Genomic DNA, 26,438 nt, shown 5'->3' on the forward strand with positions numbered 1-26,438 from the left:
GACGAGAGATATGAAACATGATGGAGAAGTTCAAGTCAAATTGATTTATAGAGCACTTAGAAAGCAGGTTTGTCCTGAAGGCCTTTAAAGAGAAACAAAGGACAACAGAGCAGATAAAAACACGAGACATCGAGATAAGGACAGAACCGGCTGAACGTGCCATGTTTAGGTGTGTCTGAGTGTGTGCTGGTTTAACCTTCCTTAACTGTGTTCACACTGATGTTTTTCCTCTCAATTCCCTGTGCGCAGTTTGGGGAGAACCGGCAGGTGCTGCAGGCCCTGCGGACGCTGCTGGAGGAGTTTCGGGAGGAGCTGCAAGAGGAGGAGACGCGGCGGTGCCAACTGCAGCAGTCCTACGCCAATGACAAAGCCGCCTGGGAGGTCAAGTGGGCAGAGATGAAGTGCCAGGTCGCCCAGGTACAGATGGCGTCTCAGCGCCCACCTTAAAGGGACAGGACACAGTCTGGCGTAGCGAACTAGTGGTGCATTCAGGAAGCAGCAAGGCGACAGTGAACATGTTGCCTTCTCCACGGGTGAATTCCCACTCAGGTCAAACCGCCAACAAGTCGAAAACAACAAATCTTTGTGTTTTCCGACCCGTCGTTTCAGCCTCCCCTCCTGGGCCAATCAGTGTCATTTTGAAAGAGCAGCAGTTGTGTATTAGTCCATATCACACAGCCCTCAATAATTAAATTAAAAGCGGAAGGACAGCTTCTGATAAGACAAAAAATGATGAATCACTTCCTTGGCGCTATGTAATGGGTATATTCTGTCATTGTGCAAACTAATTAATTCAGCACTGTGCCTAATTGTTTGATATGCCTCTAAGCGTTTCTTACCGACCTCAAAACAGCTGCGAAAGCACTCTTTTATATTCCTAATGGGAGTGTAAATACTTTGTAGATTAAGAGCAGGCTGTGTTCATCTCCACTGATAGGAGCACATGAAAGCTGGTACCAGTCACTTCATGCGGAGGCGTCCGAGAGATGAGTTTATGTCAATATCAAAAATATTTAAATTTGAAATTACAGTGAAGCGTTCTTTGTCTCTGATGCTGTTTGTGTAAAACAACATTTACAGTGGGACGCTAAAACTCACACTCAGGCCAAAAGAGCAGAAACACACCATGAAAACACACAAGGAGTTTTAAGTTTATAATATAGTGAGACAGGATGTTGCAGCTCTGCAAAGTTTGTGCAGTGATACTTGTTTAATTGTTGAATAACCCTGCTCACGTTACCACCTGTTAACAGCAGTCTGAGACCATTTGGTGCAGTCGCATGCGTTGCTTTCAGCCCACTCGTCTCAGTGTCCCCAGGTCACGTTCATGGGGCGTCAGCACTGTGGGAAAATAGGAAATTCTACACAGAGTGATGTCAGAGTTACACACCTTTCCATGTATAGACTGCTGCTGTGCCGTTGTTATATTGGCAGTGGACATCAGACTGTATGTCTGCTGCTTTCGTTTGCCGCGAGAGGAAGTGAATCTATCTGCCGGTGTGCTCAGAGGGATATCGAATGCGCGTTGTTTTGCGGTACAGATTGGCATCGCCGTCGGAGGCCTCGTCGTCTGCCGTGTCTGATTTAAGCTCCAGATTTTCTTTCCCCTCTGAGAGGCAGAGCACGGCGGGGACTGGAAGCCAGCAGTGTGGGGAAGAAGAAAACAAAGCTTAGAATCAATTTGAGGATATTGAACATGTTGTTTCTTGACCACAGCGTCGGAAGATAAAATTTGAGACCAGAGATCAGCGTCTTTTCTCAGCTTTATCTGATGAGCTTCAGCTTTTGGAGCCAATTAGGCAGTTGGAGTTACAGGAGGCTCCTGCTCTTTACGGCGAGCGCATGGTTCATATCCTTCCTCAGAGCAGAGGTCGCCGAGGGCCTCAAGGAGAACTAATGTGCTTAGTTTCCTCTGATAATGTTGAATTCTTCACCGTGCTTCATCCTGATTAAGACGTCGGGAGTATTCCTCCGAGCCGCCGGCTTTTTTATCCGTGATTATTACACAGTCCAGCAGAGCAGAGCAGAACTGGAGATTACCCTCACCTGTGTATTTATATGTGGATATGAGTAGTGAGTATTTTTGTCGCCAGATATTAGCGTCGCTGCTCCGGCTGGCTCATGTTTCGTTCTCTGGTTTGGTCCCAGTGTGAAGTCTCCTAAATAACTGTCTATATTTATAATGTCTTACATCTCGGCTCTCGCCATTCAGTCAGCAGCTATTACTGCACGTTATCCTCTGCAGTGTGTAATCAGTTTAAAACCCCCATATAAAAGTCTACAAGACAAACATTTATGAATGGAGTTATGTAAGCTGACGTTTAAAGACAGCCTTGACTCGCTCTTCACACAGCTCCAGTACCACAGACGCTGGTCTGGACCATTATGTGGAGGGATCAAAGCCCGTCAGAAGATTACAAAGCTGCGTTCTGCCCGGAGAAGAGAAGCTTCCAGAGTGGCTTCGCTCTGTCGCCCTGCAACTTTGAAGATTTCCGCAGTGCATCCGAATCCTCGGTTCACGTCCCCTCACCAGCGAGTGGTGTGAAATATGAAATTAGGATTGCAGCTCTCGCTCACGTCTGAACCGTGCGTCCTTGTCGGCTACAAAACAAACACTGAGAAATTTAGACTGAGAGCAGCTCTGTGCGTGCGTGCGTGCGTGCGTGCGTGCGTGCGTGCGTGCGTGCGTGCGTGCGTGCGTGCGTGCGTGCGTGTGCTGGCCGGTGAAGGATTGTAACTAAGTACATTTACTCAAGTGCAGTGCATAAAGTACGAATCTGATGTATTTGTACTTTACATGAAGATTTCCATTTTGTGCAACTTTATACTTACTTTATACTCTGCATCTGAGGAACACGTTGTACTTTTTACTCCCCTACATTTGTCTGACAGATTCAGATACTAGTTACTGTTCAGATCCAGAAAACTTCTCCTGTTTCTGAAAATAAATAAACTCTAACTCTAAGCCTCTCGGATCAGCTGCGAAATGCGTCATCACAAAGCTGAAAACAGGCGTTTTCTCATGAAAAGTTGACTTTATTATCCAGCATCTTATAGAAGATGATGAATCGCTGTAGCTTAAACTAGCCGTCTACTCCTTAACAGTTTGTGAAGGAGTTAAAATGAGCTCAACCTTCAACATTTCCACCAGGAAAATTCAACACACGCATTAAAACAGCAGTAATATCAATACAAAAACAAGAGATATGATAGAAAACACTGACATTTTACTGCACAATGAGTACTGTCACTTTTAATTCTTTAACCTTATTTGCTGATAATACTTTTATTCTTGAATACTCATTTGTGGTATGAGTGCTTTTACTCCAGTGAAGGATCTGAATACGTCTTCCACTTCTGGTGTTGACGCTGAAATACGATCCAGGACGTCAGGAACTGATCTTCACAGACTTTTTCATTTGTTGTCCTGTTTGTTTCAGCTGTTTGTCTCTCAGTGATTTGCTTTTAATTAATTTGTTCACAATAAGCAGCACTTTCTTCGTTCCTGATCTAATCTGCTTTGACACTAGTTTATTTTTCTGTAGTGCTGTGAACATTCAACATAACTTAATTAAACCAAAAGACAGATAATAGATCAAAAGGTAAAGATCAGAAGAGCCAAAGGTTGTTGTCTGCAGGTCATGTGCAGTATCTCAGACACAGCTGTATTGATTTCAGGGTGGACGGCAACAAAAACAGACCAGAACAAGTTTGTCGAGGCTCTTTTTAGCAGAGGCTCAGATGTTCTTGCGTACCTTCAGCCTTATGCAGATACAGGAGTTTTGGTTTTATTTGATCTTAAGAATTGCACAGAATTTCAAAACTGCAGTTAGTAATTCAACAGCAGCATCTTTAACATCTCACTAGTGTCCTTGTTGCTGTTTTCTAGGGACTATTTCTTCAGGAAAAAGTAGTTCCAATAAAAATTGTGTTGTATTTTTGGTGAACTGATCCTTTAAGTTGAATCTTTTTCACGCACCTGCTGTTTTTCTTTGCCTTAATCGTCATTATTTCTCCGTATATGTACTGTACAGAATAATAACTATTGAATAATGACTAATTAACCCAACCACTGCTGTGTCTTTGCTCTTCGACCAGCTGGAGGAGGAGGCGCATGGCATGGTGCGAGGCGAAGCGCAGGGAGGCGAAGGGGAACTCGCCAGAGACCCCGAGTGGGCCTTGAACCAGGAGCGCAAGGAGCACCGGCGTCTGCTGGCCGAGAGCCACAGCACCTCCCTGGACCTCCGCTGGAAGCTGCAGCACGGAGAGAAGAGGTGGGGCCGCGAGAGGGCCGAACTGCTGGAGCGCTTCGACCGGGAGCGGCAGGAGTGGGACGGCAGCATGAGGGAGCTCCACCGCAAGATGGAGAGGGTGAGGGAAGGGAGGAGGTGGAAGGAGAGAGGAGGAAGGAGAGTTTAAGTAGAAACAAGAAGAGGAAGGTCGGGGTCAGGCAGGGATGAGAGGAGGGGAAAGGATAAAGAGAAGAAGGAGTGAGAGGGTGGAGTATTGATATCACTGGAAATGAGCCAAAACAAGTCATTTAAAGGCACCATCTAAAATTTCACTTGCTGATGGGTTTTTTTTAATCACAGTTTTTGACTATGTTCACATTTTATTTGCAGACGATTAACAAACGTAATCAACAGAACAATGGATAATAAAAGCCGTCTGTAGCTGCAGTATATGAAACACTCACAAACTTCACAGAAAAATACTGCACAGCTAAAAATCTGATGCCTTTCCTTGTTAAGCGATGCATGGGGCTGTTTGTGCTCGAGCAGATACGAGAAGCAGTGACAAAGCACCCAAGGCGATAAAAAAAATACAGAGGATTACTGAATAATTGATGTCCTTTGTGAGATTTAATTAGACGAACTGCAGCGTCTCACCTCGCTAGTGTGTGATGTTCGGGGCAGGAGGCAGGAACAAGCACTGGTTTAATATGAGATGAGCGTCAGAGTATTAACATATAAAGCAGGGGCTGGAATAATAACGGGAACACACTCTGGATCAGTTTTACAGTTAAAAAAATGCTGATGCACCGTTGAATAGAGACAGAGCAGGAAGCAGAGATGCATTATTCAGCGATGTTGCAGCAAACGATAAAGCACAAGTCGACAACTGCTCGGACCGAGAGATGCGGCTGTTCTCCTTTAACCCTGAGCCTCACGCAAGCCACTTAACCCCAGTCACCACGATGGGCTCCTCATACTCGTATGTCACTCTTTGTGCAGATGCAGAGAGAGCTGAACACCCGGCGAGGCGAGAGCATAGACGCCAAAGATGGCGGCTCGGGCCACAGGGGTGTGTTTTCCCCTCAGGACAGTCCCCGCAACGCCCCCCGGTCACCTCGCTCCCCACGCTCCCCCTGTATGTCCACCCCTGTCCCCGTCCCCCCCATGCGCTCCCACTCTGACTCTGAGGCCATGCTGGAGGAGCAGGGGGCCGCGATGAGGCTGAAAGGCCCCACGGAGAACCTGTTCCTGGACGCGCTGTCTCTGGACCCCCTCAGTGGCCTGGAGGTCCCATCACCGTCCAGGCTGGAGAGCGAGAAGAGGTTCCCCTGCATGAAGGAGGTAACACAAGCACCAGATAAGCATGTCGTGCTTTAGCACATAAATGTTCCATGTTCTCCTTCAGGATGAACTGCAGTCATTTTTGTGATCTGTTCGTCAGGTCAAAACTTTCATGGGTTTAAGGCCAAATACTGTAAAACTAATGACATTACCATTAGCACCAGCTGTATTTTGTGTTTAGTGCTAATTGGCAAGTGTTAGCATGCTAACACTGTAATTTAAGGTGGCAAACATGGCAAACATTACACCTGCTAAACATCATTGTCAGAATGTTAGCAGGCTGCTGTTAGCATTTAGCTCAAAGCTGTGCTGCAGAGCCTCGGAGAGCTGCGAGCACGAAGCAGTCTGTCGACTCTTCGTCTTCGTCTTTTCTTAGTCAGACGTGAAAGTAAAGTTATCATCTTTGGGTTTTAGACTGTAATGTATTGCACATTGCCATTATGTAATGAAGGTAAAGGCAGTTTCTGTGACATTTCATAGACAAAATCATTAGTCATGACAATAATTGGTGGATTAGTTGATAACTATTGACAGTTTCATCAGCTGAAGCCCTCAAACAGCTCAATAAAATGAACAGCAAGTGCAGATTCGCAGTAGCTGCGACCACATATGTGCACGCATCCGTGCATTCACACACACACACACACACACACACACACACACACTCACATGGTGTTACCTGATAATCAGCTGTCATTTGGCTCATGACCAACTTTTCAACAAAATGTCCGTGAATCCAATTGGAAGTTACACGCCTTTTTTGTGATTGGCCGCTCTAAGTGCCACACCCCTTTTAGCCAGTTTGTATGAACACAAACACACACCTTCACACTCACTCACATACACACACATACATACGCACACACACACTTGACCTTCACGCCAAGTTTCAGCCTCAGAGGGCGACAGACGTGGCTGCAAATACGCAGGTAAATTTCTGTGGACTGAGAAACAAACTGAGCTGTAGAGCTGCTGGCCAGACCTAAAAAAAAAGTTAGAAAAATAAAAAGGTCACATAAAGACAAAAGCTAATAGACAATAGAAAATAAACATTTTATGTCTCTCCATCTCAACACTCCAACTGAATTTACTGTCCTTGAAGGACTTCACAGCCCAGAGTAAACATAAAATGTTCCCCTGTGGAGAAAACCAGGTCTTAGGAGCTCAGGTGGAAGATTCTCCTCTTTCATAGAAATCTATCTAAACGCAAAGTCTAATTTAAAATAGACCCTTTGGAACAGAGCCTTCACACTGAGAGAAGTATCCTCATTACTGATTGTGTGTGTAGCATACAAGTAACTGGTTCATCTCTTCATTTGATTTTCATTGCCTGCTTTACCAAAGTAAGTTGAAGTATCTTGAGATCTTGAGAAGCTATTAACTTCAAGTAAGACTTTAAGGAGTAAATTAAAAGTATATTACAATTGGAGGTGGATGAAAATCTGTCTCTCACATTAAATCCTCTTTAAACTGTGGTGCTAAAATGATCCAAAGAGCGAGCACAACTGATCTTAATGTTGTTTTCTTATAGATTTCCCTGTTCTTCAGTGGTAGATATTCACTCTTTTCAAAATATGCTGCTGCCATTCTTTTACTGCCTCATGATACGATTGTTCTGTCTGTTGCGTTTCAGGCTCTAAATGAGATTTCGGAGAGAGAAGGTGATACCGAGTACCCAGAGGAGGAGATGGGCGGCGGGAGTCTGCTCAGGTAACCTCATGACGAGGCTCCGAGTCAGACTGAGTTCAAAGAGAGTTTTAACAGTCAAATTATTCTTTAAAAGCTGATGCATTTTCATAGATGTCAATAGTAAATGCATCGCCACCAAGTGGTCTGACTGGTGGTGGATTATTCAGCTTCCTGCTGCATTTTTGTTGCTCATACATACACATTGATCCCCGCAGAGATCGGCTGTTGATTCTATGAACTGTTACTTGAAGTGACAGTGAGTTTCCCCCCGGTGACTTTTCTTTGAAAGTTTCTCTTAGGAAGTGATCCAGAGCACTGTGTCGTTAAATAATTCAGAGTTAAAACATTTAAAGGCAGTAAGTTGATTTTTAAAAGACATACACACGAAATACGACAGACAATACACGAGAAACTTTTTGTGCAGCAGGAACATAAAGGAGGTGATATCATGACTGGTGATGTTTGGTTTCAGTGTGGCAGCAGAGGTTGATATTAATGAACTCTGAAATTAACTGTGCGTGTGTGTGTGTGTGTGTGTGTGTGTGTGTGTGTGTGTGTGTGTGTGTGTGTGTGTGTGTGTGTGTGTGTGTGTGTGTGTGTGTGTGTGTGTCCTGTGCAGAGCCAAGTCAGTGTGCTCCATGAGTGACTTCCAGAGGTTGATGGACAGCTCGCCGTTCCTGCCTGACAAGACTCGCCATGGTGACCAAGGCCAAGACGACGTCACCCCGCCTCTGTCCCCGGACGACCTCAAGTACATTGAGGAGTTCAACAATAAGGGCTGGGACTTCCCATCATCCACCTCTGGCCCGGGTCCCGCCCGGGAAGCGTGGACAGAAAAAAACCCAGAGGCCCGGGGAGGGGAGCCCGTTCTTGATCCATTCCAGCCAGCTTCCTGGTTCCTCACCACCAGCGCCACCCTGACCACCAGCACCCTGAGCAGCCCTGAGCACTGCCACAAGTCCCCGCTGAGGGGCAATGGAGCAGGGGCAGCAGGGGTGGGAGTGGAGCATTGTGGGGTTCACATCCTCCATAGCCCCACCAGATCTGGGGCAGCTGAGCATCCTACTGCCCAAGACCCGGACTTCCTGTACGCCAAAGGGACCAAAGCCAGGGGCAGAGGAGAGGCTGGGGTGGGAGCCAGCGGGGCAGAAGAGGTGTTCAGCAGTGGGCGGTGGGCATGTGGGCTTCTGGACGGTGGGGGATTGAGGACTTCACCCAACCAGTCTCCTATCTGTCCCACAGTGGGCTACACCTCCTCTCTGGAGCTTCAGCTCTCCAGAAACATGAGTGACGACATGAAGGAGGTGGCAATCTCTGTGAGGAACGCCATCCGCTCTCCGCCAGGGCCCGCCGTGAGGGACACTGCCTGCCAGACCAACGGATTCACCACGCGAGGCACTCAGACCACCCAGACTATCAGTGTGGGCCTGCAAACGGACCTGCTGAGGAACCTGACCAGCAGCCCCCACCGCTGCCTCACCCCGAAAGGCGGCGGCACGCCTATATCTTCCCCGTCACGCAGCGTGAGGAAGGTTCAGTACTCTCCCGTCGTCCAGAGCAAGTTTGAGCGACCCTGCTGCTCGCCAAAGTACGGCTCGCCCAAGCTCCAACGCAAACTGTCCACGTCCAACAAGGCTGATCTACCCAACACCAGCCGTGCTCCCACCCCCACCACACCGCAGAAGGGCAACAGCGAGTCGGCGTGGGCCCGCTCCACCACCACACGCGACAGCCCCGTCCACACTACCATCAACGACGGCCTCTCCAGCCTCTTCAACATCATCGACCACACCCCAGTGGCCTACGAGTCCATGCAGAAGTTCAACAAGTCCCCCAGTCGCTCCCGCCCCACCCCTCCCTCCACCGCAGAGCCCAGCCCCGCTCAAGGGGCCCTCGCCACCGACCCCAGGAACGTGCAGGAGTGCTTGCGGACGGCTCGCGGGCGCTCGCCCAGCCCCGTGCAGCTGATAGTGGAGACGCAGGGGGACAAAAACCCAGAGGTGGTGAGCATACGGCAGGACCTGTCGGCCCCGCCGGGCTACACGCTGGCTGAAAACGCAGCCCGCATCCTTAATAAGAAGCTGCAGGAGCAGGGCTTTAGAGAGGAGAGGAGGCTGCAGGCTGGAGGACAGAGCAGCCACAGCAGAGACAGCAGCAGGCAGGCCGACTCAGACAGAGGACAGTCTGGATGTATGGAGGTAAATATACAGGCGCACTGGATTCACCGCTTCATCATTCATTTGATCTGGGGCCCGTGTTTTATGACACAGAGATATTTATGACTTTGCCTGGGATTGTTCCTTGTAATGGTTGAAGACAAACTTTAAAAAGCCTATCAGTCACGTTACAATATCACTAAAATGTTAATGCTCTTTTCTCAGATCGAAAGCACTGACTGATGCAATGGTAATGTCAAAATATTTGACCCTCTTCAATAATACTGAGCTTTCCTTCATTTCTGTATATAGACACTCTTTAAGGTTTCTTCATCATCTGTACTTTCTTCTTCACTGTAGTGACTTTCTTGTAATGTGGCTTTTATTTCTTTGCTTTCACTTTCACTGAGGCCCGACCGAAACCTGATCTATGTGCCTGATAACAAGAAATGAAATGAATGATCTCACAGTAATGATCTAAGTGGGATCGTAGTTACATAATTCGTCATTATCAGCACTCTCCAATTAAATCCTCAACCGCAATTTAAATAGCTCCTGTTTTTGGAGCGATTTGATCTTCCCTGTAGCAAAACAAACCAAGAAAAGCGAAACTTTTACTTGTGAAATCAGCGCACGGACACGTCGGTCGGACACGTGTCACCACCCATTCAGCTGACCTGTGGCAACAATAAATGGCAGACAGGAAACCATCTTTCTGCTCATGTCTAAAAGATGAAACAGACAGAGAAATGCATCCACTTTACTGTATGTGCTGGCACGCCTCTTATTTGCAGACACAGATTAAAATTTCCAAAAAGTAGGTCACGCAGTGCTAAAGCTGTACATTAAAACAATGTACCAAACACGTACTGTATATGTGAAATGATAACATGAACAGTAAGCAACATAATCCCACATATGGTGATTAGTATGGCCACTAACATCAGGGTTTCACCAGCTGCTGTTCGCTGATCTGCAGAACAGGGAGAGATTACAGTCCGATATGGGATTTTATGGAAGATAGCGGAGTGTGTGTCTCCTCCAGTCATTCGTTAAATGATGCTGTGACTTCAGTGGATGATGGTCACAGCTTGAACTGACCAAAGTAATGGATTGGGACTGTCCTTCAGGAAGCAAAGTGTGAATATTGTAACGCAGACCTGGATATGGATCTCATAAGGAAAGGAAAACTTTTGAAATGTACCAAACTGAAACATCAGTGTGAGGACGAGCAGCACTGAAATACCTGTAAAATCAAGGTACTTCTGTTAGCTGCAGCTAGCCGCCTGCGTCACATCACCCAACTCAGCTCTATTCAGCCGTTCACATAGAATATCTGGTTATCTCCAGCGCTGTGTGACTGGCCTGCCTGCATCTGCGTCAGGGTCAGCGTCCCAGTTCCCCTCGTGTTTTTTCCAGGTCTAAAGCGAATGGGTGTGTGTTTACTGCTGTCTGTTTGTGGTCTGCAGGCTGATATCAGCCACCTTATTACTCCTGGTCAACCTCTCTGCCTTTGATATGCCAGACTTATTTTCCTCTTTGCCCGATTTTACCGATTAACATTTCCCGCTCTATCTTCCCTCCTCCTCCTCCTCCTCCTCCTCCCCCCTCTCTCCTCCCCTCTGGGCTTTATCTCTCCCTCCTCCTCCTCCTCCTCCTCCTCCTCCTCCTCCCTGTCCGCTGTGCTCCGATCCAGAACCACACTGTCATACTAACAACTCCTTGGGGACTCTAACTCTGCTTGTCTCCGTGATGTAAGTTCCTCTTCCTCCTCCTCTTCCTCTACGACCTTTGGCGGTGGGTTCACAAGCCACACGGACCTCTCACCTCACGCCCCGCAGACCTCCCCCCTTCTTCACTCTCTTCATTAATGCATGCTTCACAGGACAGCAGAGTGACAGTGTGTGAAGCCATCGGAGTGGTGTCAAAAGTTGTGCGACGGCCATCCATCTGTTTCTTCGTGTTAATGCACGCATGCTCAGTTTTAGTATAGATCATCTGTTTTTTTAAAGGACCATAATAGTGTTTTTGCATGTTTTAGTCCATTAACCATAAATCACATCTACTGTTTTCCAATGCCATACCATACATTTGTAGAATAATGATTTAAATCAAATATCCCACCAGTAATATTGGTATGAAAATCAACTTTGGGACACTAGCGTGAGATGAGTAATCAATTACAGCAAACATTTATGAAGTCGGGTTTCAGTGAGAGCCAGAAATGTGAGAAATGTTGACAGGACAGCTTCATAAACTATGTCGACAGCAGCATCTGAAACCATCAACTCACTCACAGTTCATTACTTTATAGAGTCAAAAAGCACAGCTAGCAATAGCCCACATGCACTAGCTTAGCTGACGACTAGCAAACATAGACTGCTTACATTAGCCATGTCTAGTCCCTACAGGCAAACCTGGAAGACAATAATATGTGACAGTCAATTTTGGACACTAATCTTTATGCATCTAATTATTTTTGTTTTTACAATGTGCGATGTAAGCTAAATGCTGGCGAACAAGCTAAACAACACTACTGAATAGCAAACATGCTACAGTTGACTATATTTCAAGCACAGCTATCATCTGTTTGTAAAAAATATTTCTGATTTGACATCATGTAGTTAGCTAATGTTAGCCTAGCACCAGAAAGTCGCACACAATTTTAAAAAGAATAGTTGGAAAAATGTGAGGTAACATTAGCTTTAGCGCAAGTTATTGTCAAATGCTTTTTCAGGCTTCTTGCTTAGATTAAGCTAAAACTCAGGGTAACTAAATAACTGTGGACAGAAAGTTGATTTAAAAAAGAAACATAGCTAACGTTGACATTAGCCAGCTAGTGTTACCTGAGCTGACGTGTAAATGTTCATTGCTAGCTAGCGCAAGGTGGCTAGTTCTTAGAGACAAACCCAAAAGACAAACAATAAGCTAACATCAATGTGAATCTGAGTTTCTTGTGATCAAAACTGTGATGTGGGATTTTCCAGTGAGCACTTAAAGTCATTAAAAGGTTGAATTTTCAGTATAATTCCACCTCAGTGCACTAAATTAACATTTTAGCAACGTTACTTTGACAAAAACCTGAAACCTTAACTGTTCTAGAGCGTGAATCTAAAGCAGCTTTCGAGTTTCAGCAAGTTGATTGTCATACCACACAGAAAAGAAATGAAACCTGTTTTAATTTGCAATTAATGCAATAGATCCTGCAAAACCGCCGGTATGGTCCTTTAAAACAAACTCAGCTCACGTGACTCACAGAGTCACCAGATTGTGTCTTGATTACTGATCATAAAAGCTATGAACCAGTAAACACGACTCAGAGAAAGACGACTCTTGGACGGCTCATTCCTCGGCGCAGGTTGTTTGTTGTCTTTTGGGACCTGTATGGCTTTATCTGGATTATGCTAACACTGTGTTTCTACCAGGTCCTTCTCTTTGTGTCACCATGTGTGCGACTGGATGGACTGTGGCGTTTTCTTGTGATGTTTTACTTTTTTCACTCTTTTGTCCACACAGTGTTTTCTTTCCTTTTCCCTCTTACAGTTCCCCTTAGCCATGTCCTCTCACACTAACAAGTCCTCCAAAGACTAACTGAAGAAGACAGCTGCTAACACTCATCACTTTCTATACTCTGTTACCTGTCGGGGTTGTGTTTGAGGCCCGGTGGATATTAACTGGTCACTCTGGTTCATTTTGCATGCTTGAAGGAAAAATCCACCATCGGATACTTTAACACTGTTATACAACACATTACAGCCTGTCAGCGATTGTTTATGAAGAGAGCAGGTATTTAGTTTTCTGCTTTTCCTCAACCTCCCTCGCCTGCTTGTTATTCAGTTAGCGATTTCTGACATTACACAAAATTTAGACACAAAATATGCAGAAAAAAGCATCAAAACTTTTGGTGTTTAGATGTGGGAGGTGGCTGGAGCGAGGAGTCTCATTTTGATCTCCCCTCGCTGATCAGCTCAAGGGCTTTGGAGAACTTTTGAGATTTGAGAGTCGGCAGCTAAAAAGCATTATTTGAATTTGTTTAAGCAAAAGTCAAACTTACAGACAAAATGAAAACATGGCTATTGTGAGAAAGATGATGTGAATTTGATGTAAAATGCTGCGGGCTCTTTCTGAAACTGAAGTCTTGCCACATATTCGCTTGCTTGTTCACCATTTCCCTGCATAATTCGTGCGTACCTGAAGTGACAAAAAGTATATCCATGAACCTGCAGATGGATGGAATACAATTCAGTATCTCTACTTTAAATTCTGCACAACGAAAGCAGAAAAGCCGCAGCAGATCTGAACTTTCTGTCGCCGTTGCTGATATTTGTACAGAGTCTGCTGCTGCTTTTACTTCACACCCTGATGTACTGTACAGCCCCGACTGTGGCGATCTTAAAGCAGGCCTACTGTGTTAGTGCTGCCAGTGAGGAAACGGAGCTCTTCCTGTCTTCATGGTCAGTCTAGACTCACCAGACCTGATAATGATTTCCATTTATTTTGTCTTTGTATTTGTTTGCATAACTCCAATGTTGATTTATCAGTGAGAAACAAAATGTGCCCTCAGGTGCGATCTCATGATCTGTTTGAACGGTGTCAGAGTGTTTTAAGGTGGATTTCTCCTTTAAGGTAGAAGCTACTGAGAAGTCAGGGTTGATGTGAAGTTGTGTGCGTTGCTGTCCTCAGTAGCCACTCCTGCACACTGACTTCCTGTACGCATTACTGGTGCATGATCCGTGGCGTGGTGTGATCTGATGTATTAGCATCACAGAGGGGATCTTGTATTAACCCACAAGCCGCCCATTAAACAACCACTTGTGTGTGTTTCCGGTGTGAACACAATCCATCGCTTACGTTCACAAACAAATTATTTATTGATGGAGACGCCGCCCATCCGTCTCTGTGACTTTGTGTAACGCATCGCTCTCTGGTGGATCCATCTTTTCATCCATCTGACTCCTTTTTCCTTCAGTTCATCCTCTCTCACGCCACCGCAGCCTCAATGCCGTGTATTTTTAGCAGAACTAGATTGTTGCTTTGCGAGCTCGGTGTCCCACCATCCTTCAGCCGAAATCTAACGCCTGGAGATGAGCTATTTATAAACCAGGACAGTGGTGTGATGTCCTGGTGTGATCGTTCACTCAGTCACACTCCGACATCGTTCTGAGGGGGAAAGAGACTCGCCCACAGACTCCTTCCTCTCGTCTTATCGTCCTCTTTTCCTCGCTTTTTCTTTTTTCATGCAGGGGACAGATGCATAAAAGTAATTTCAGCATTAATCTGTGTATAAACCACAGCAGGAATATGCAAACGCAGCCTTGAACCAGATTGATAAGCACTGTGTTTGCATTATTCTCTGTGATACATCTCTGCCAGTGTGACTTTACGCCTCATACCTCTGTGTTTGCCTCGTACATAAATGGATGTGAACACACTGCATCCATGTTCGGACGTAACCCGGGACTCCAGCAGGGCAAACGGCACCGAAGCAGCTTGCGTGTTCTTGCACACCTGTATGAACCAGACAGAAAAGTGCTGATTCAGTCATTTTTGAGGCTGCAGTTTGTGTGCTGGTGTTTCTCTGAACTTTATTTTGAAAAGGCTGCTTCCTTCAGATGTCACAAAATGCCACATGTCATCATGTCGTGGCTGCAGAGCAGGTTGTGTGCATTGACAGTGTAACTTTATATCCATTAAAATGTGGCTTTAAATACTTTGAACGAGGGATTTTGGCTGATTTGAGGCAACCTTGTTGGTTTCCAGATATTTCTCCATTAATAGGTGCCAAGTGGAATATATCACCGCTATCTGAACAGTCTGAGTAATTCCAACTTCAATGAGGTGAAATAAACGATATGAAATGAACATCAGCCTTGTTCCCCGACATTATTCTTGTGTTAAATCATTTCTTTTACTCCACTGCTTCGCCAGTTAAGCAGCTACACAAATAGTAGATCCTTAGCTCCTCTAATCAGCGAGTGACTGAGCACCGTCAAGGTGTGGAGGGACAGGTGCAACTGTCCTGCAGTACAGATGGAGAAAGCTTGTGTGTGTGTGTGTGTGTGTGTGTGTGTGTGTGTGTGTGTGTGTGTGTGTGTGTGTGTGTGTGTGTGTGTGTGTGTGTGTGTGTGTGTGTGTGTGTGTGGGTGCGTGCGTGCGCGTCCACAGGTAAATGTCAGTGTCAGCAGTAACTAGGGAACCCTAAATGACTGTTTTATTTGTGTATTATTTGCACGCCTGCACCTGTTTAGCTGACCCCATGCTTACCTGAGCAGATGGTAAGTTCCAGTTAGGTGAGGCTGAGAAATTAAAACACCGCTCGCTGCGAGGCTTCACTGCTTCATTTTCCCGCCGCTTTTAGTTGGTTTGCTGAACTTTCTGAGGTTTGTTTCTTCAGTTTCACCCACGGCCGCTCCATCGCTCTTCACCCCTTCGTGCGGGCTGCCGGCGCTGCATCTGTTTAAAGCTGTCTCTAATCTTCTGGCCCTCTCTTTCATACATGAGGGGAACAGAACGTTAGACGTCTGGAATCAGGCCCTGCAGCCTCAAATGTTAAGTCACCCTGAAGTACTGATTTGGTTGAAAGGTGTAAATGTGATTATGATCAAATTTGTTTGAAAAATTTGTAGATTTATATTGAATTTCTGTTGTGCAGCAGGCCGTCATCAGTGAAACTCCATTAAAACAATGCTCATATATGTGATCTAGATGTCTAAAAAGCCTGTCAACCAAAAGTGTTGATGTAGACAGGCACTTCCTTCTTGACCTCGGAAACAGCAGTTGACACTTCCTCATCAGGATCTACTGCAGCTTTAGATTGGGCAGGTGTACCACATAAACAGGTTCTCCTCCAGTTCAAAGTGATGCTTGTAGAAAGATGAGAAAATGTCTTTCTTGTCCTTTTTTCATGCATTTCTCAGCTCTTTTTTGGTTGAAGTGGGAGATCAGTCCCTGTTTTTTTTGGTTGCATCATTTCTACATCTCGCCCTGCTCATTCTTCTCTCACTTTCTTTCTGTTTCTCACTTTAAATCTGTTCACTTCCTGTTTCTTTGCTGGCCGACCAGCCCGCCCCCTCTCTGACACCTGCTTGTCATTGGCAGGACCTGCCTCGCTCTCCGGTGGCTCCACCCCTGGACTCCTGCTTCCTGAGACCGGCCCGCCCGGCCAACCGCCGACCCCCCTCACGCTGGGCCGCCCGCTCCCCCTCCTCCTCCCCTAAGTGGAGCGAGGGCTCGAAGAGGAGGTTCACCTTCCCGCCGCCGGGACACCGGAAGACCATCCTGGAGGGCGAGGAGCCAGCGTGAGGCCGTCCTCTACCTCCTCTCACCCTCCTCCACCTCAGCCTAAAAGACCCAGTACCTCAGAAACCCCCTCCACATCTAGAGACTCCCAAAAGACGGAGCCTAAAGGGGGGGGCGTGATCCACCCAGTAGCACCAGCTGACCATCGAGGAACCAGAGCTTCTCTTCAGAAGAGCCTGGAATGTACTGTAATATCAAGAAAAGACATAAACTACATTTCCATAAGAGGTGCCTGCACACGCTTGAGTTACTCATCGCCCCACATGTGTGTATACATGTATTTAATACATATATGTTGATTTTTGTCTCCATTCTGAACCTTTGTTCAGGTGAAAACTGTCGGTCAGCTGTTGCATTTGTATGAAGTTTACACCTTCTTTTCTCATCTGTTTACACTTTTCTTTTTCTACATAAAACATCTTTTACGTCGTCCCGTGTCGGTCAGAGAGGAGCGTAGCTCCATCTCTGCGTTGCCAGCCTCGACTTTTCTGTTTAGCTTGAAGGAGAGGAAAGACAACACAGGCAAACAAACAAAAACCAACCAACCTCTGCTTCATCGGGTCTGAAGCAGAGACACATGATGTCATTTCTGATGCTAATGTCGATTGTTTTCACGTTGGGATGAAGGTTTGGCTCCGTGAACGTGTAGAAGACGGCCGACGACAAACTGAATAACCTTATGCATAACTGGAAGGCAGTTGTACAAATATCAGTCAAATATTTGCATGCCTTTTGAACACTAGCACTTTAGTGCATGTACATATGAGCTCTAGTCATTTGTGATCACTCGGCTCCGCTGTGGGGAAAAAGATAAAAAACGTCGTGATGGGAACTCTTGAGCTGTTGTTTTTGTTGTCACATGATTTGCATTGACTGAAATAAGAATTTTTAAGTAAATTATTGTACCTACCGGGCTGTCTTTGTACAGTTGTTACTATTGGATATGAATAACTTTTTTCTTTTGACAGGAAAAAGGGATTGTGGGGAAAAAAATCTGAATGTTTTAAATGAAAAGTCTATGTCAAAAAGTCTAATGATCTATAGTCTTATGTAAATAGTAAATGGTAATAAACATGAATGTGTATTTACAAGACCTCCTCCTATCTCTCTGTGTGTGTGTGTGTGTGTGTGTGTGTGTGTGTGTGTGTGTGTGTGTGTGTGTGTGTGTGTGTGTGTGTCAGTCATGTTGTATATTTATCTCTCCATAATAAAGGTTAGATACAGCTCATGATAGATTACATGCTCTTTCATTAGACCTGAGTTTGTGCTCTTGGCAGAGACTGATCCTGACTGCGTGTGTGTGTGTGTGTGTGTGTGTGTGTGTGTGTGTGTGTGTGTGTGTGTGTGTGTGTGTGTGTGTGTGTGTGTGTGTGTGTGTGTGTGTGTGTGTGTGTGTGTGTGTGTGTGTGTGTGTGGATTACAGTTGCAGACCACAGGATTACAGTGGGTCAGGGGGGACAGACACACACACAGAATGTGAATAAGAAGATTGTGTCCTCCCAGAAGTCAAATCCTCTTGCATCACGGTCATACATGTGCCACCTTACTCATGTTACTCAGCTTGTCACGCAAGTTACAGGCCAGTAATAACAACCCAGACTAGCTCATTTAAAGAGCCTCTTATCTATATATAATGCTATTTTATGTAATATTTCTGCTTTTCTGTGCAACAGTTTGAGGAATTTGCCTTCTCCTCCACACCTGCAGACATTTTGACTTGTCACACAGCTGTTACTAATAACATTAACGACGGCTCCGTCCCCAAAAACTATTTGTTAAAGCCTTCCTGAATGACAAAAATAAGGTCAGTGAGTGTTTTCCAGTCTGTCACCTCAAGGGTTAAGGTGTGGTTATGTTTAGGTGGGTGAAACTGCTGGTTAAAGTTGGGAAAAAGATGATGATCGTGGTTTGACTGCTGGTAGCAGACCTCCAGTCTCAAAGTCAGAGCGCCTTTTACAGCCTCTTTCCTACAGCTCTGATTCCAGAAACGGTGTGGTGTGAATCAGAAGAGGTAGAAATGTGGTAGAAAAAAGAACGAAGACAATACATTTAGTGTTTTCCATCATCAGCTTTATTGATTTTTGTAAATATCTGCTTATTCTGAATCTGATGCAGCAGTTTGGATCATTCCACGGGTAAACAGGTTGATTGGTAACAGGTGATAGCATCATGACTGGGTATGAAAGGGGCGTCCTGGAAAGGCTCAGTCATTCACAAGCGAGGATGGAGCGAGGTTCACCACTTTGTGAACACATGATTGGATAAAGGATGTGACTGGATGGACTCAGGAACGCTTGTTATTGTATTGGTTGTAAGAGGTTTTTATGGAGTTATGATGTCAGCCTACTTCTGTCCTTCCTCCTCAGAAGCAACAGTTACTATTTCCACAACCTCAAGAGGTGACTTGTAAGGAAACTGTAAACAATTTTTTTTCTTTTAAATATTAAAAAACCACCAGTGCTGTAGTTTTTCTGGTGATGCCGAGGACAGCAGGCATCAAATCTCAGAGACACACGTCTTCAAAACTGGACAAATAACACAAAAAACAAACTAAAGTCAAACTATTCAATGCAGAAAAATGTCCCCTGTGACTGCTATGTTATTATATGCAGTATCATTAGATTATCATGATTTCCCTCTGAAATGCAGAAGTATAAAGCAGCATGAAAAGACTCCGGTGAAGCTGGCTCACGCTTGTACTTGAGTACAGTACTTGAGTATTTACACTCCACCGCTGACGAGAGGTAAATGAGAGAATATGTCTTTTTGTAATTCAGCAGAACTGATCCTCTAATGGACAGAAAAAGTCTAAAATGTGTGAGGTGCAGCCGCCAGCTAATCGAGACAAATAACACCGATTTCTTTCTTTATTCTGCTCATTTTCAGCTTTTCACGTCTGAGCAGAAAATACAGCTCAAGAATTAAACGTGTGAGCTCAAACGTTTCTACCGTTACTGAAGAACCCCGAGCTTTTATTGGCTCTGAGGGAGCGAGGCTGGCTGCTGGGGGGGGGGGGGGGGGGGGGGGATAAAGAGGGAGAGACACAGAGCTGAAGGCCTCCGTATACCTTTCACAGAGTTATTACCATGAATAATTAATGCGACCCAGCTGCACGCTGCTGATGGCACTGAGCGGGTCAGCGAAGGGAAGAAGAAGATGCTCTGCTTTTTACTTCCATCCACCCTGAGAGAAACCCACCACTGCTGAATAATTTAGAGCAGCCCTGAAGTCCTGGCACACACACACACACACACACACACACACACACACTGCTACTCTCTAAACACTGGACTCTGCTTTAATGTCAGCTGCAGCGAGAAGGGGGTGACCTCTGTGAAAGAAGACGCACCCAAATACAGTCGACGTCCTGAAGTGCATGGAGAGGGACGAGGCTGCTGTAAATTGAATGTGTGACTTTCTCAGGCAGTAAAGTAGGTGGCGCTCACGCTGAATGATCAGCTCTGCTGCTGTTTATGTGTGGCAGCGTTTAGCTTTCCTCCTGCTGGACGACCGACGGCGGCTGAAAGTGTTTATATCTTCAAGATTAAACTCCTGTTTTTGGATATTTGTCTTTTGTTGCTTCTCTTACTTTTAAAAATAAGGTTAACATTATTCAATATTTTTTCTGAATCCTGCAAAGAATCCAACACCAGCACTGAACCAGTCCATCTGTAATTCTTCTTGTTCTGACTGAAGACATAAATTGTTAAAGGCACGGGGTGAAAGAACTGGCCGCTCCAAACAAACAGGGGGCAGCATGACACCAGAGTGACCGCTAACTGCTGCTCACTATACCCTCTGCTGTAGCTACTAGCTGCTGTTAGCCGTGCAGCTAGTGGCGCTAATGGCCTAATAGCCAGGGCCGCGTTGGTGTTTACGCAGTGGTCGACAGAATCGGGCTCAGCAGCCTCCCAGTGAGAACAGCCGGATCTGGACCGAACACACGCTTGAGACTCAGTTCACAACTTGACTTTGCCAAGACTTGAGGCTGACTTCTGCTTAAACCTTTGTGTGTTTTATCTTTCTGTTGCTTTAGTCTCCCGTTGTTTCTGCTGTGGGTCGAACAGTAAAGTTCTTTGGAGTTTGGACGTATATTTCTGTAACGCACTTTGAGCTTCACTTCCCAGCTGCACTGACACGTCATGGCCACAGTCTTCTTTTGCTCTGTTGTCCCTCTGCTGGTCATTACCTCCAGTCCTCCACACCCGCCTGCACACCTGAACCCAATTCATCAGCCCTCCAGTATATATACCACCTCTTTAGCTTTAGTTCCAGATTATCTGTTGTGACATCTCAGCTTCCACCTTCCAGGCTAGTTTTTTTTTTTTTATGTTACGCTACTTCGACTTTGGTTCCTTATTAGAGTTTCATATGACAGAGAGGTTTTGACGAGGTTTTTGTAGAAAAGATTAATCAGACACTGATTGTTTGGAACCACAAATATTAACTGCACAGTGGCCTGAAACACTGCAAACATAAACAAAATACATTTTCAGTGTCTCCTGGAAAGCTCCTCTGTGTCTTAAGTCCACTTTGGTCTGCAGAACCAGCAGCACTAACTCATACGTTCTGTATTTGTTGTGCATTCATTATCAAACCGGTGACGATCTCTTCATTCGCTTGTCCTTTCCTTCAGTGAAGCAGTGGGTTGAGCTCCCTCAGACGCTGTAAAGGAGTTGCAGAGGCGTTGAATCACTGTTAAGATAAAAATCCACGGTAGTTAGTGCCAGAATCAAAAATGGGAAAGTGATGAATGTCTGAATGTCTTCTTTGTGTGCCTCCAAATCTGATCACATGCTACAAGCTTCAGCTGCTTTCTCAAAGTTAAAAAGTCATATCTAACAATAAGTGCCGGTGCAACAAAGGCTAAATACAAAAGACATCCCACGGCCATCTTTGCTGAACTGATGTTCAGTTTAATGCCGTCACCTCCTCTTTAAGAGCGTCATTGAGTGTTGCACAGTGGCTTAGCAATAGCATATACTTCTCAGGTTATTGCATGTCTGAAATCACACACTACTTTACAAAGTCACCTGAAACTGATCCAATTAAATGATAAGAAAAATAAATGAGGCATCAGAACGGCTACTGGAGGACCGTCAGGACATTCGGTGACAAATATCTGCTGATCCAAAGCGATTACTGCGTCTTTGACAGGACGCTCCAGTTATCTAGAAAGTGACTTAGTCTTATGAGAAAGTTTCAGACGTGTGAAAACTTTCTAATGGGTCACTGCTTTGTCTTCACCGCTTTGATCATGTGGAGACGACAGTTTGGAACCAGAAAATGCTGATCCATGAATAAATCAAAGCTGCAGGACGCTTGTTGCAAACTAAATCTAATTTCACTGGTAGGAAAAACTCTGACAGAATAACCAATATGAATTTGTTTTCCCTCTCGCCAGGCAGGGGTGACAAATAGTTCAGATGGGCTTTTGAAGTATGCGGAGTTAAACCGTGTGTGTCTAACCTTCCTCAGCATTAAACCACCTCTATAAATGAAGCTGCTTTTGAATATGTGCTCCGACATTTGACTGTGATTGAAAGAGATAAAAAAAAAGAGAGAGAGCGGCGTTTCCCTCTCCGGCTGTGATGAATAATGCAGCGGCGGCTGTCTGGGCGTCGCTGTCACATTGTTTAGAGCAGTTTCCCCTCGTGTTCCCAAATCTTTGTGTGTTTGCTTAAACAGATGAGACGAGCCTCGGGTTCCTTGTTTTGTGGAGTTTGCAGCTGCTGTCTGAGGAGTCAGCTGACGGTTAAATCTGAACGCTGGGGGATCGATGTGCAGCTCGGTGGGTATCACAGCAACCTCGGCCTCCGTGAGGGCAGACAGATGTGTTTCTTTTGCAGATAGCTTACTTATAAGCAGCAGAAATATACAATCTTATTAAATGAATCACAAAGTCAGACTGCAGCTGAGCAGAGTCTCCCATCAGGTCTCATTAGGACTCTGCTTCCTGACATCAAAATATCTGGCAGGAACAACAACATTTTTTAAAATCACATCCTGACATCAGAAAAAGAAGTTTTTTGACCTTTAGCCTTTTAAAAATGGTCGCTTCTCGCTGTATTTTCATGCACTTTCATTCCACACCTGTCCACCAGCTGCCCCCACTCACCTGACCCTGTTCCTCCCTGCACAGCTGCTCCTCATTTCCCCATTAGCCCCGCATTATGTGTGCAGGGACCTGCCTGGTTACTCTGGTCATCAGCTGGATTGTCAGTATTACTTTGCTGCCTTTGTGGTCCAGCAGCTCCATCCTGTTTCTGATGAGCCTGTGATCTACTTCCTGTCTTGGTCCTTTTGGATTTGTTTGACATGTTGCTCTGAAGGGACGATCTTGTTCGCCTTACTTTTCAGACAGTGGACATTATGGACGCAGACAGGAAACAGGAATAGAGAGCAAGGGGTAACCCCCCCATGTAACAAAGGTGCCTGGACTCAAACTGGGGATGTTGCAGTCTTTACCTTTCAGCTGTCAGGATGCAGCGTGTTGCCGCTGTTAAACCACGCACATCTCCTTTGTCAAACAATTCAAAAGTCATACGAGCTTCATTTCAAGTGAATTGGAGACGGAGCAAATGTTTGCATGAATGAGACCACAACTTAAACCTGCACTAACTGATTTTTTGGCCACTAGGTGGCAGCGGAAACAAGTTGAGACCACAACATTGACATATTCACCTTCTAGCTTTTAGCTCTGTTTTTGGTCTTTACCAACTCCTGAGGGAAATATCTGGCTCTTTAGCTGCTAAATGCTCCACTATGCTCACCAGCTGGTCGCCAACTACGTCTGTCTGCTGTCCAGTCCTGAGCAGGTTGTGTACTTTGTTTTGGAGCTTTTTCACTGAAAACAAGCTGGCTGAAAATTGCTCTGTGAGACTGAACCAAAACAGCAAACTTTGCTGGTTGGACAGCTAAACAATGAGCTGATGGACATTCATTCACACACTGTTTTTGTAAAAATACTCATTATGGCTGCTTTAAGCCCGTTTTTTGATCGTAGTTTCAAGCAAAGTAACTTTAACTCAAGTGTGCATAACTTAGCCTTTACAAATCCACATGTTAGCATTGTTGCTGTGTGCATGTTAGCATGCTGATGTTAGCATTGAGAGAGAGAGCTGCTAACATTGCTTTGTCTTTTTGTTTTTGTGAACATTAGATAACCCAAAGTTTTTATCCAGACTGTCCCTTGTAACAGCTTAATCAATCATAAATTATTCATTAATGCGAGTATTTGTGAGTAGGGTTTCAACCAACTGGATTTTCAACCATTAGCATCCCCAAATTGTCCTCATTAACAGCTTACTGCTGAGTTATAAGTGTTCATGTTTACTAACACCATTAGTAACTACTTGTAGGCTTCACCTTCACCAAAGTATATCTTGCTAGAAAATTAAAATATCAAGAACACATTAATCCTCTTGAGCAGTGAAAGAATCAGGGCCTTTTTTCACTCTTTAGAAGTACTAAAAGTAAAGTAACCTGCTGTCCAGGCAGTTAAATAACAGCATGTACAATCTGATCTGGATAAAGACGTATTTTAATCAATTTTACTAAACTGCTCTCGCTCCTCATGCGTCCCGCTGACAGAATTAACCTTTCTGAGGCTCCACGCTGCCTCGTTCAGCATCCAATCTGTCAAAAATTGGACCTCAAATTGCACATGGCTGCAGCTGTGCGCAGGCCTCATTTAGACAATGAGCGGCACAATGGGCCTGGCTGCGCCATTAACGGAGAGGTTGTCATGCCAACAGTACAAAAAGCCCCACGCTCGGCGCGAGCTAAAGGTTTGACCGCGAGGAGAATTCACATTGAGTGAGAGCTTTGCCTGGAGGCCCTTCACTTCTTCTTACTTTTTGTTACATCATTATTCATGTGAGAAAAAAGGCCCATCGTCCTCCTCAGGCTCCCGTCGAGGCCTGCGGACCGGAGCGGTGGCAGCTACCAGGGTGTTCAAGCTGGGACAACAGCGCGCCAGAGGCTGGATGTCAACTTTTTTCTTTTTGGTTGGGGTGGATTTTAGCTCAGCAAAAAATGCACCATTGTACGAGTAAACAGACAGCCCCATTGTGCTGAGGAGTGTGACGAGCGCTTGATCCTTGAACTGAACCAGCAGGACTGTCGCTGGGCTGGCGACGAATCAGAAACAATCTGTTCAGCAAGGAAAGCGCTGTCAGAGAACATGAAGGCGGCTGAACAAGAAATATGACAGAATATTTTAGCAGTGATTTGTCGTGGAAATCAGGAGAGGAGGACGTTCCAATACAACAATCTACAAATACTCCATTACCAGTAGAAAGCAGTGGATTCCACCTGAGTGAAAGTACAGAAGGAAGTCAATGTGCTTAAAGGTGGTGCTTCACATGTGAAGGAAAATGTACTTTTGTGGCTGAAAACTACATTACTGTGAGCAATGAAGGTGCCAATGTTTGACAAAGAAAAATGTGTGTAATGAAAAAGATATCTGATTACACTGACTGATGTATTATTATCATATATGACTTTATTAGATTAATATTAATACTGACACATCAGTGTGTTAGCTGGATTTTAAAGCTGTAGCAGGTCGAGATGGAGCTAATTTAAACTTCCTTTATATACAGTTTGGTAGTCCAGTGTTTCCCAATGTGGGGATCAGGCCCCTCAAAGGGTCACAAGATAAATCTGAGGGGTTGTGAGATGATTTATGAGGGAGGAAAGATGAAGAATTGTAATTCTGCAGCACAAACTATTCTTTAACTTTACTTTTTGTGAGATTGTGGATACATTCACCTCTTTGGCCTCAAACAGAAACAATCAGAAAGGTTTAAAAGAGATCTCCACGTATTCAAATCAATACAGCAGAACCAGAAATTTTGTTTTTTATTCCATACATTTATCCTCCTCATCAGAACATGGCGCCTACATTACCCTCAGTGCAACTTGACATTTGAGAGTCAGAGATTCAGATGTGTTATGCTAGTAGCAGCTAATAGCCTTGAGTTGCTACCTTCAAGCGCAATGTAGCCACTCCCTAAAGCATACCCTCCTTTATCTTCGATTTTATTCTGAATGGGACCATAATTTACACAATTAACGTCATGTTGCCTTGAAGAAGACTTGAAACTAGCAAGTGAGACCATGAACTCATTAGCAAAATGTTTATTGAGGTAATAAATCAAGTGAGATTTATGGTTATTTTCTCATAGGTTACGCACAATTGGACTTGTTTTTGCAACCAGTGGAGTCACCCCCTGCTGGCCATTAGAAAGAATGCAGGTTTAGGACACTCCAACATTGGCTTCACTCTTCAAACCCAGAAGCAGCGTCCACTCTTTATACAGTTTATGACTGTGAGCCAAAAAGGTTGGCAACCACTGATTTAATCTTTAAAAATGATCATATTTTATGAACTCATATTTCTAACATGAAACCTCAACCTGTACGGCAACTGGTAAGTATAGCTGCCAAATAACTGTAGTGGAGTAAAAAGTCCAATATTTCCTTTTGAAATGTGGTGGAGAAGAAGTACAAGGAGCCAAAAAATGGAGTATTCCCAAATGGGAAAAACGAAACGCTCTCTATTATTAAAACCTGCTCACTTTAACCAGTGCAGCCTTCAGTTTTTGGCTGATCTTTGACCTGCGACTGACCTCCACCTCCTCTTCAACATACAGACCGTTTCAAAATAACAAAATATCCAGCGGGCCTGAAGTTCAGTTGGACCATCTGTCTG

General features: G+C 45.0%; 1 protein-coding gene across 7 annotated transcripts in view; it reads left to right on the forward strand.

The window, feature by feature from the left end:
• Positions 1-17,813, forward strand: part of LOC139338404 (microtubule cross-linking factor 1) — a 66,934-nt gene extending 49,121 nt beyond the window's left edge. For 3 of the 7 annotated variants that reach the window (XM_070973365.1, XM_070973366.1, XM_070973367.1), the window contains 6 exons: positions 250-417; positions 4,099-4,371; positions 5,235-5,576; positions 7,210-7,286; positions 7,885-9,463; positions 16,520-17,813. In XM_070973365.1, the coding sequence (XP_070829466.1) occupies positions 250-417; positions 4,099-4,371; positions 5,235-5,576; positions 7,210-7,286; positions 7,885-9,463; positions 16,520-16,723 (2,643 nt within the window). In that variant the 3' untranslated portion in view covers positions 16,724-17,813. Of the gene's footprint in view, positions 1-249; positions 418-4,098; positions 4,372-5,234; positions 5,577-7,209; positions 7,287-7,884; positions 9,464-9,646; positions 10,612-11,117; positions 11,176-15,669; positions 15,697-16,519 lie in introns of those variants that run through there. The other 4 variants (XM_070973368.1, XM_070973371.1, XM_070973369.1 and 1 more) reach the window with 3 other exon arrangements.
• Positions 17,814-26,438: the final 8,625 nt, after the last annotated feature.

Source organism: Chaetodon trifascialis, chromosome 11 (genome assembly GCF_039877785.1).
Source record: "Chaetodon trifascialis isolate fChaTrf1 chromosome 11, fChaTrf1.hap1, whole genome shotgun sequence".
In the NCBI taxonomy this organism is placed as follows: Eukaryota; Metazoa; Chordata; class Actinopteri; order Chaetodontiformes; family Chaetodontidae; genus Chaetodon; species Chaetodon trifascialis.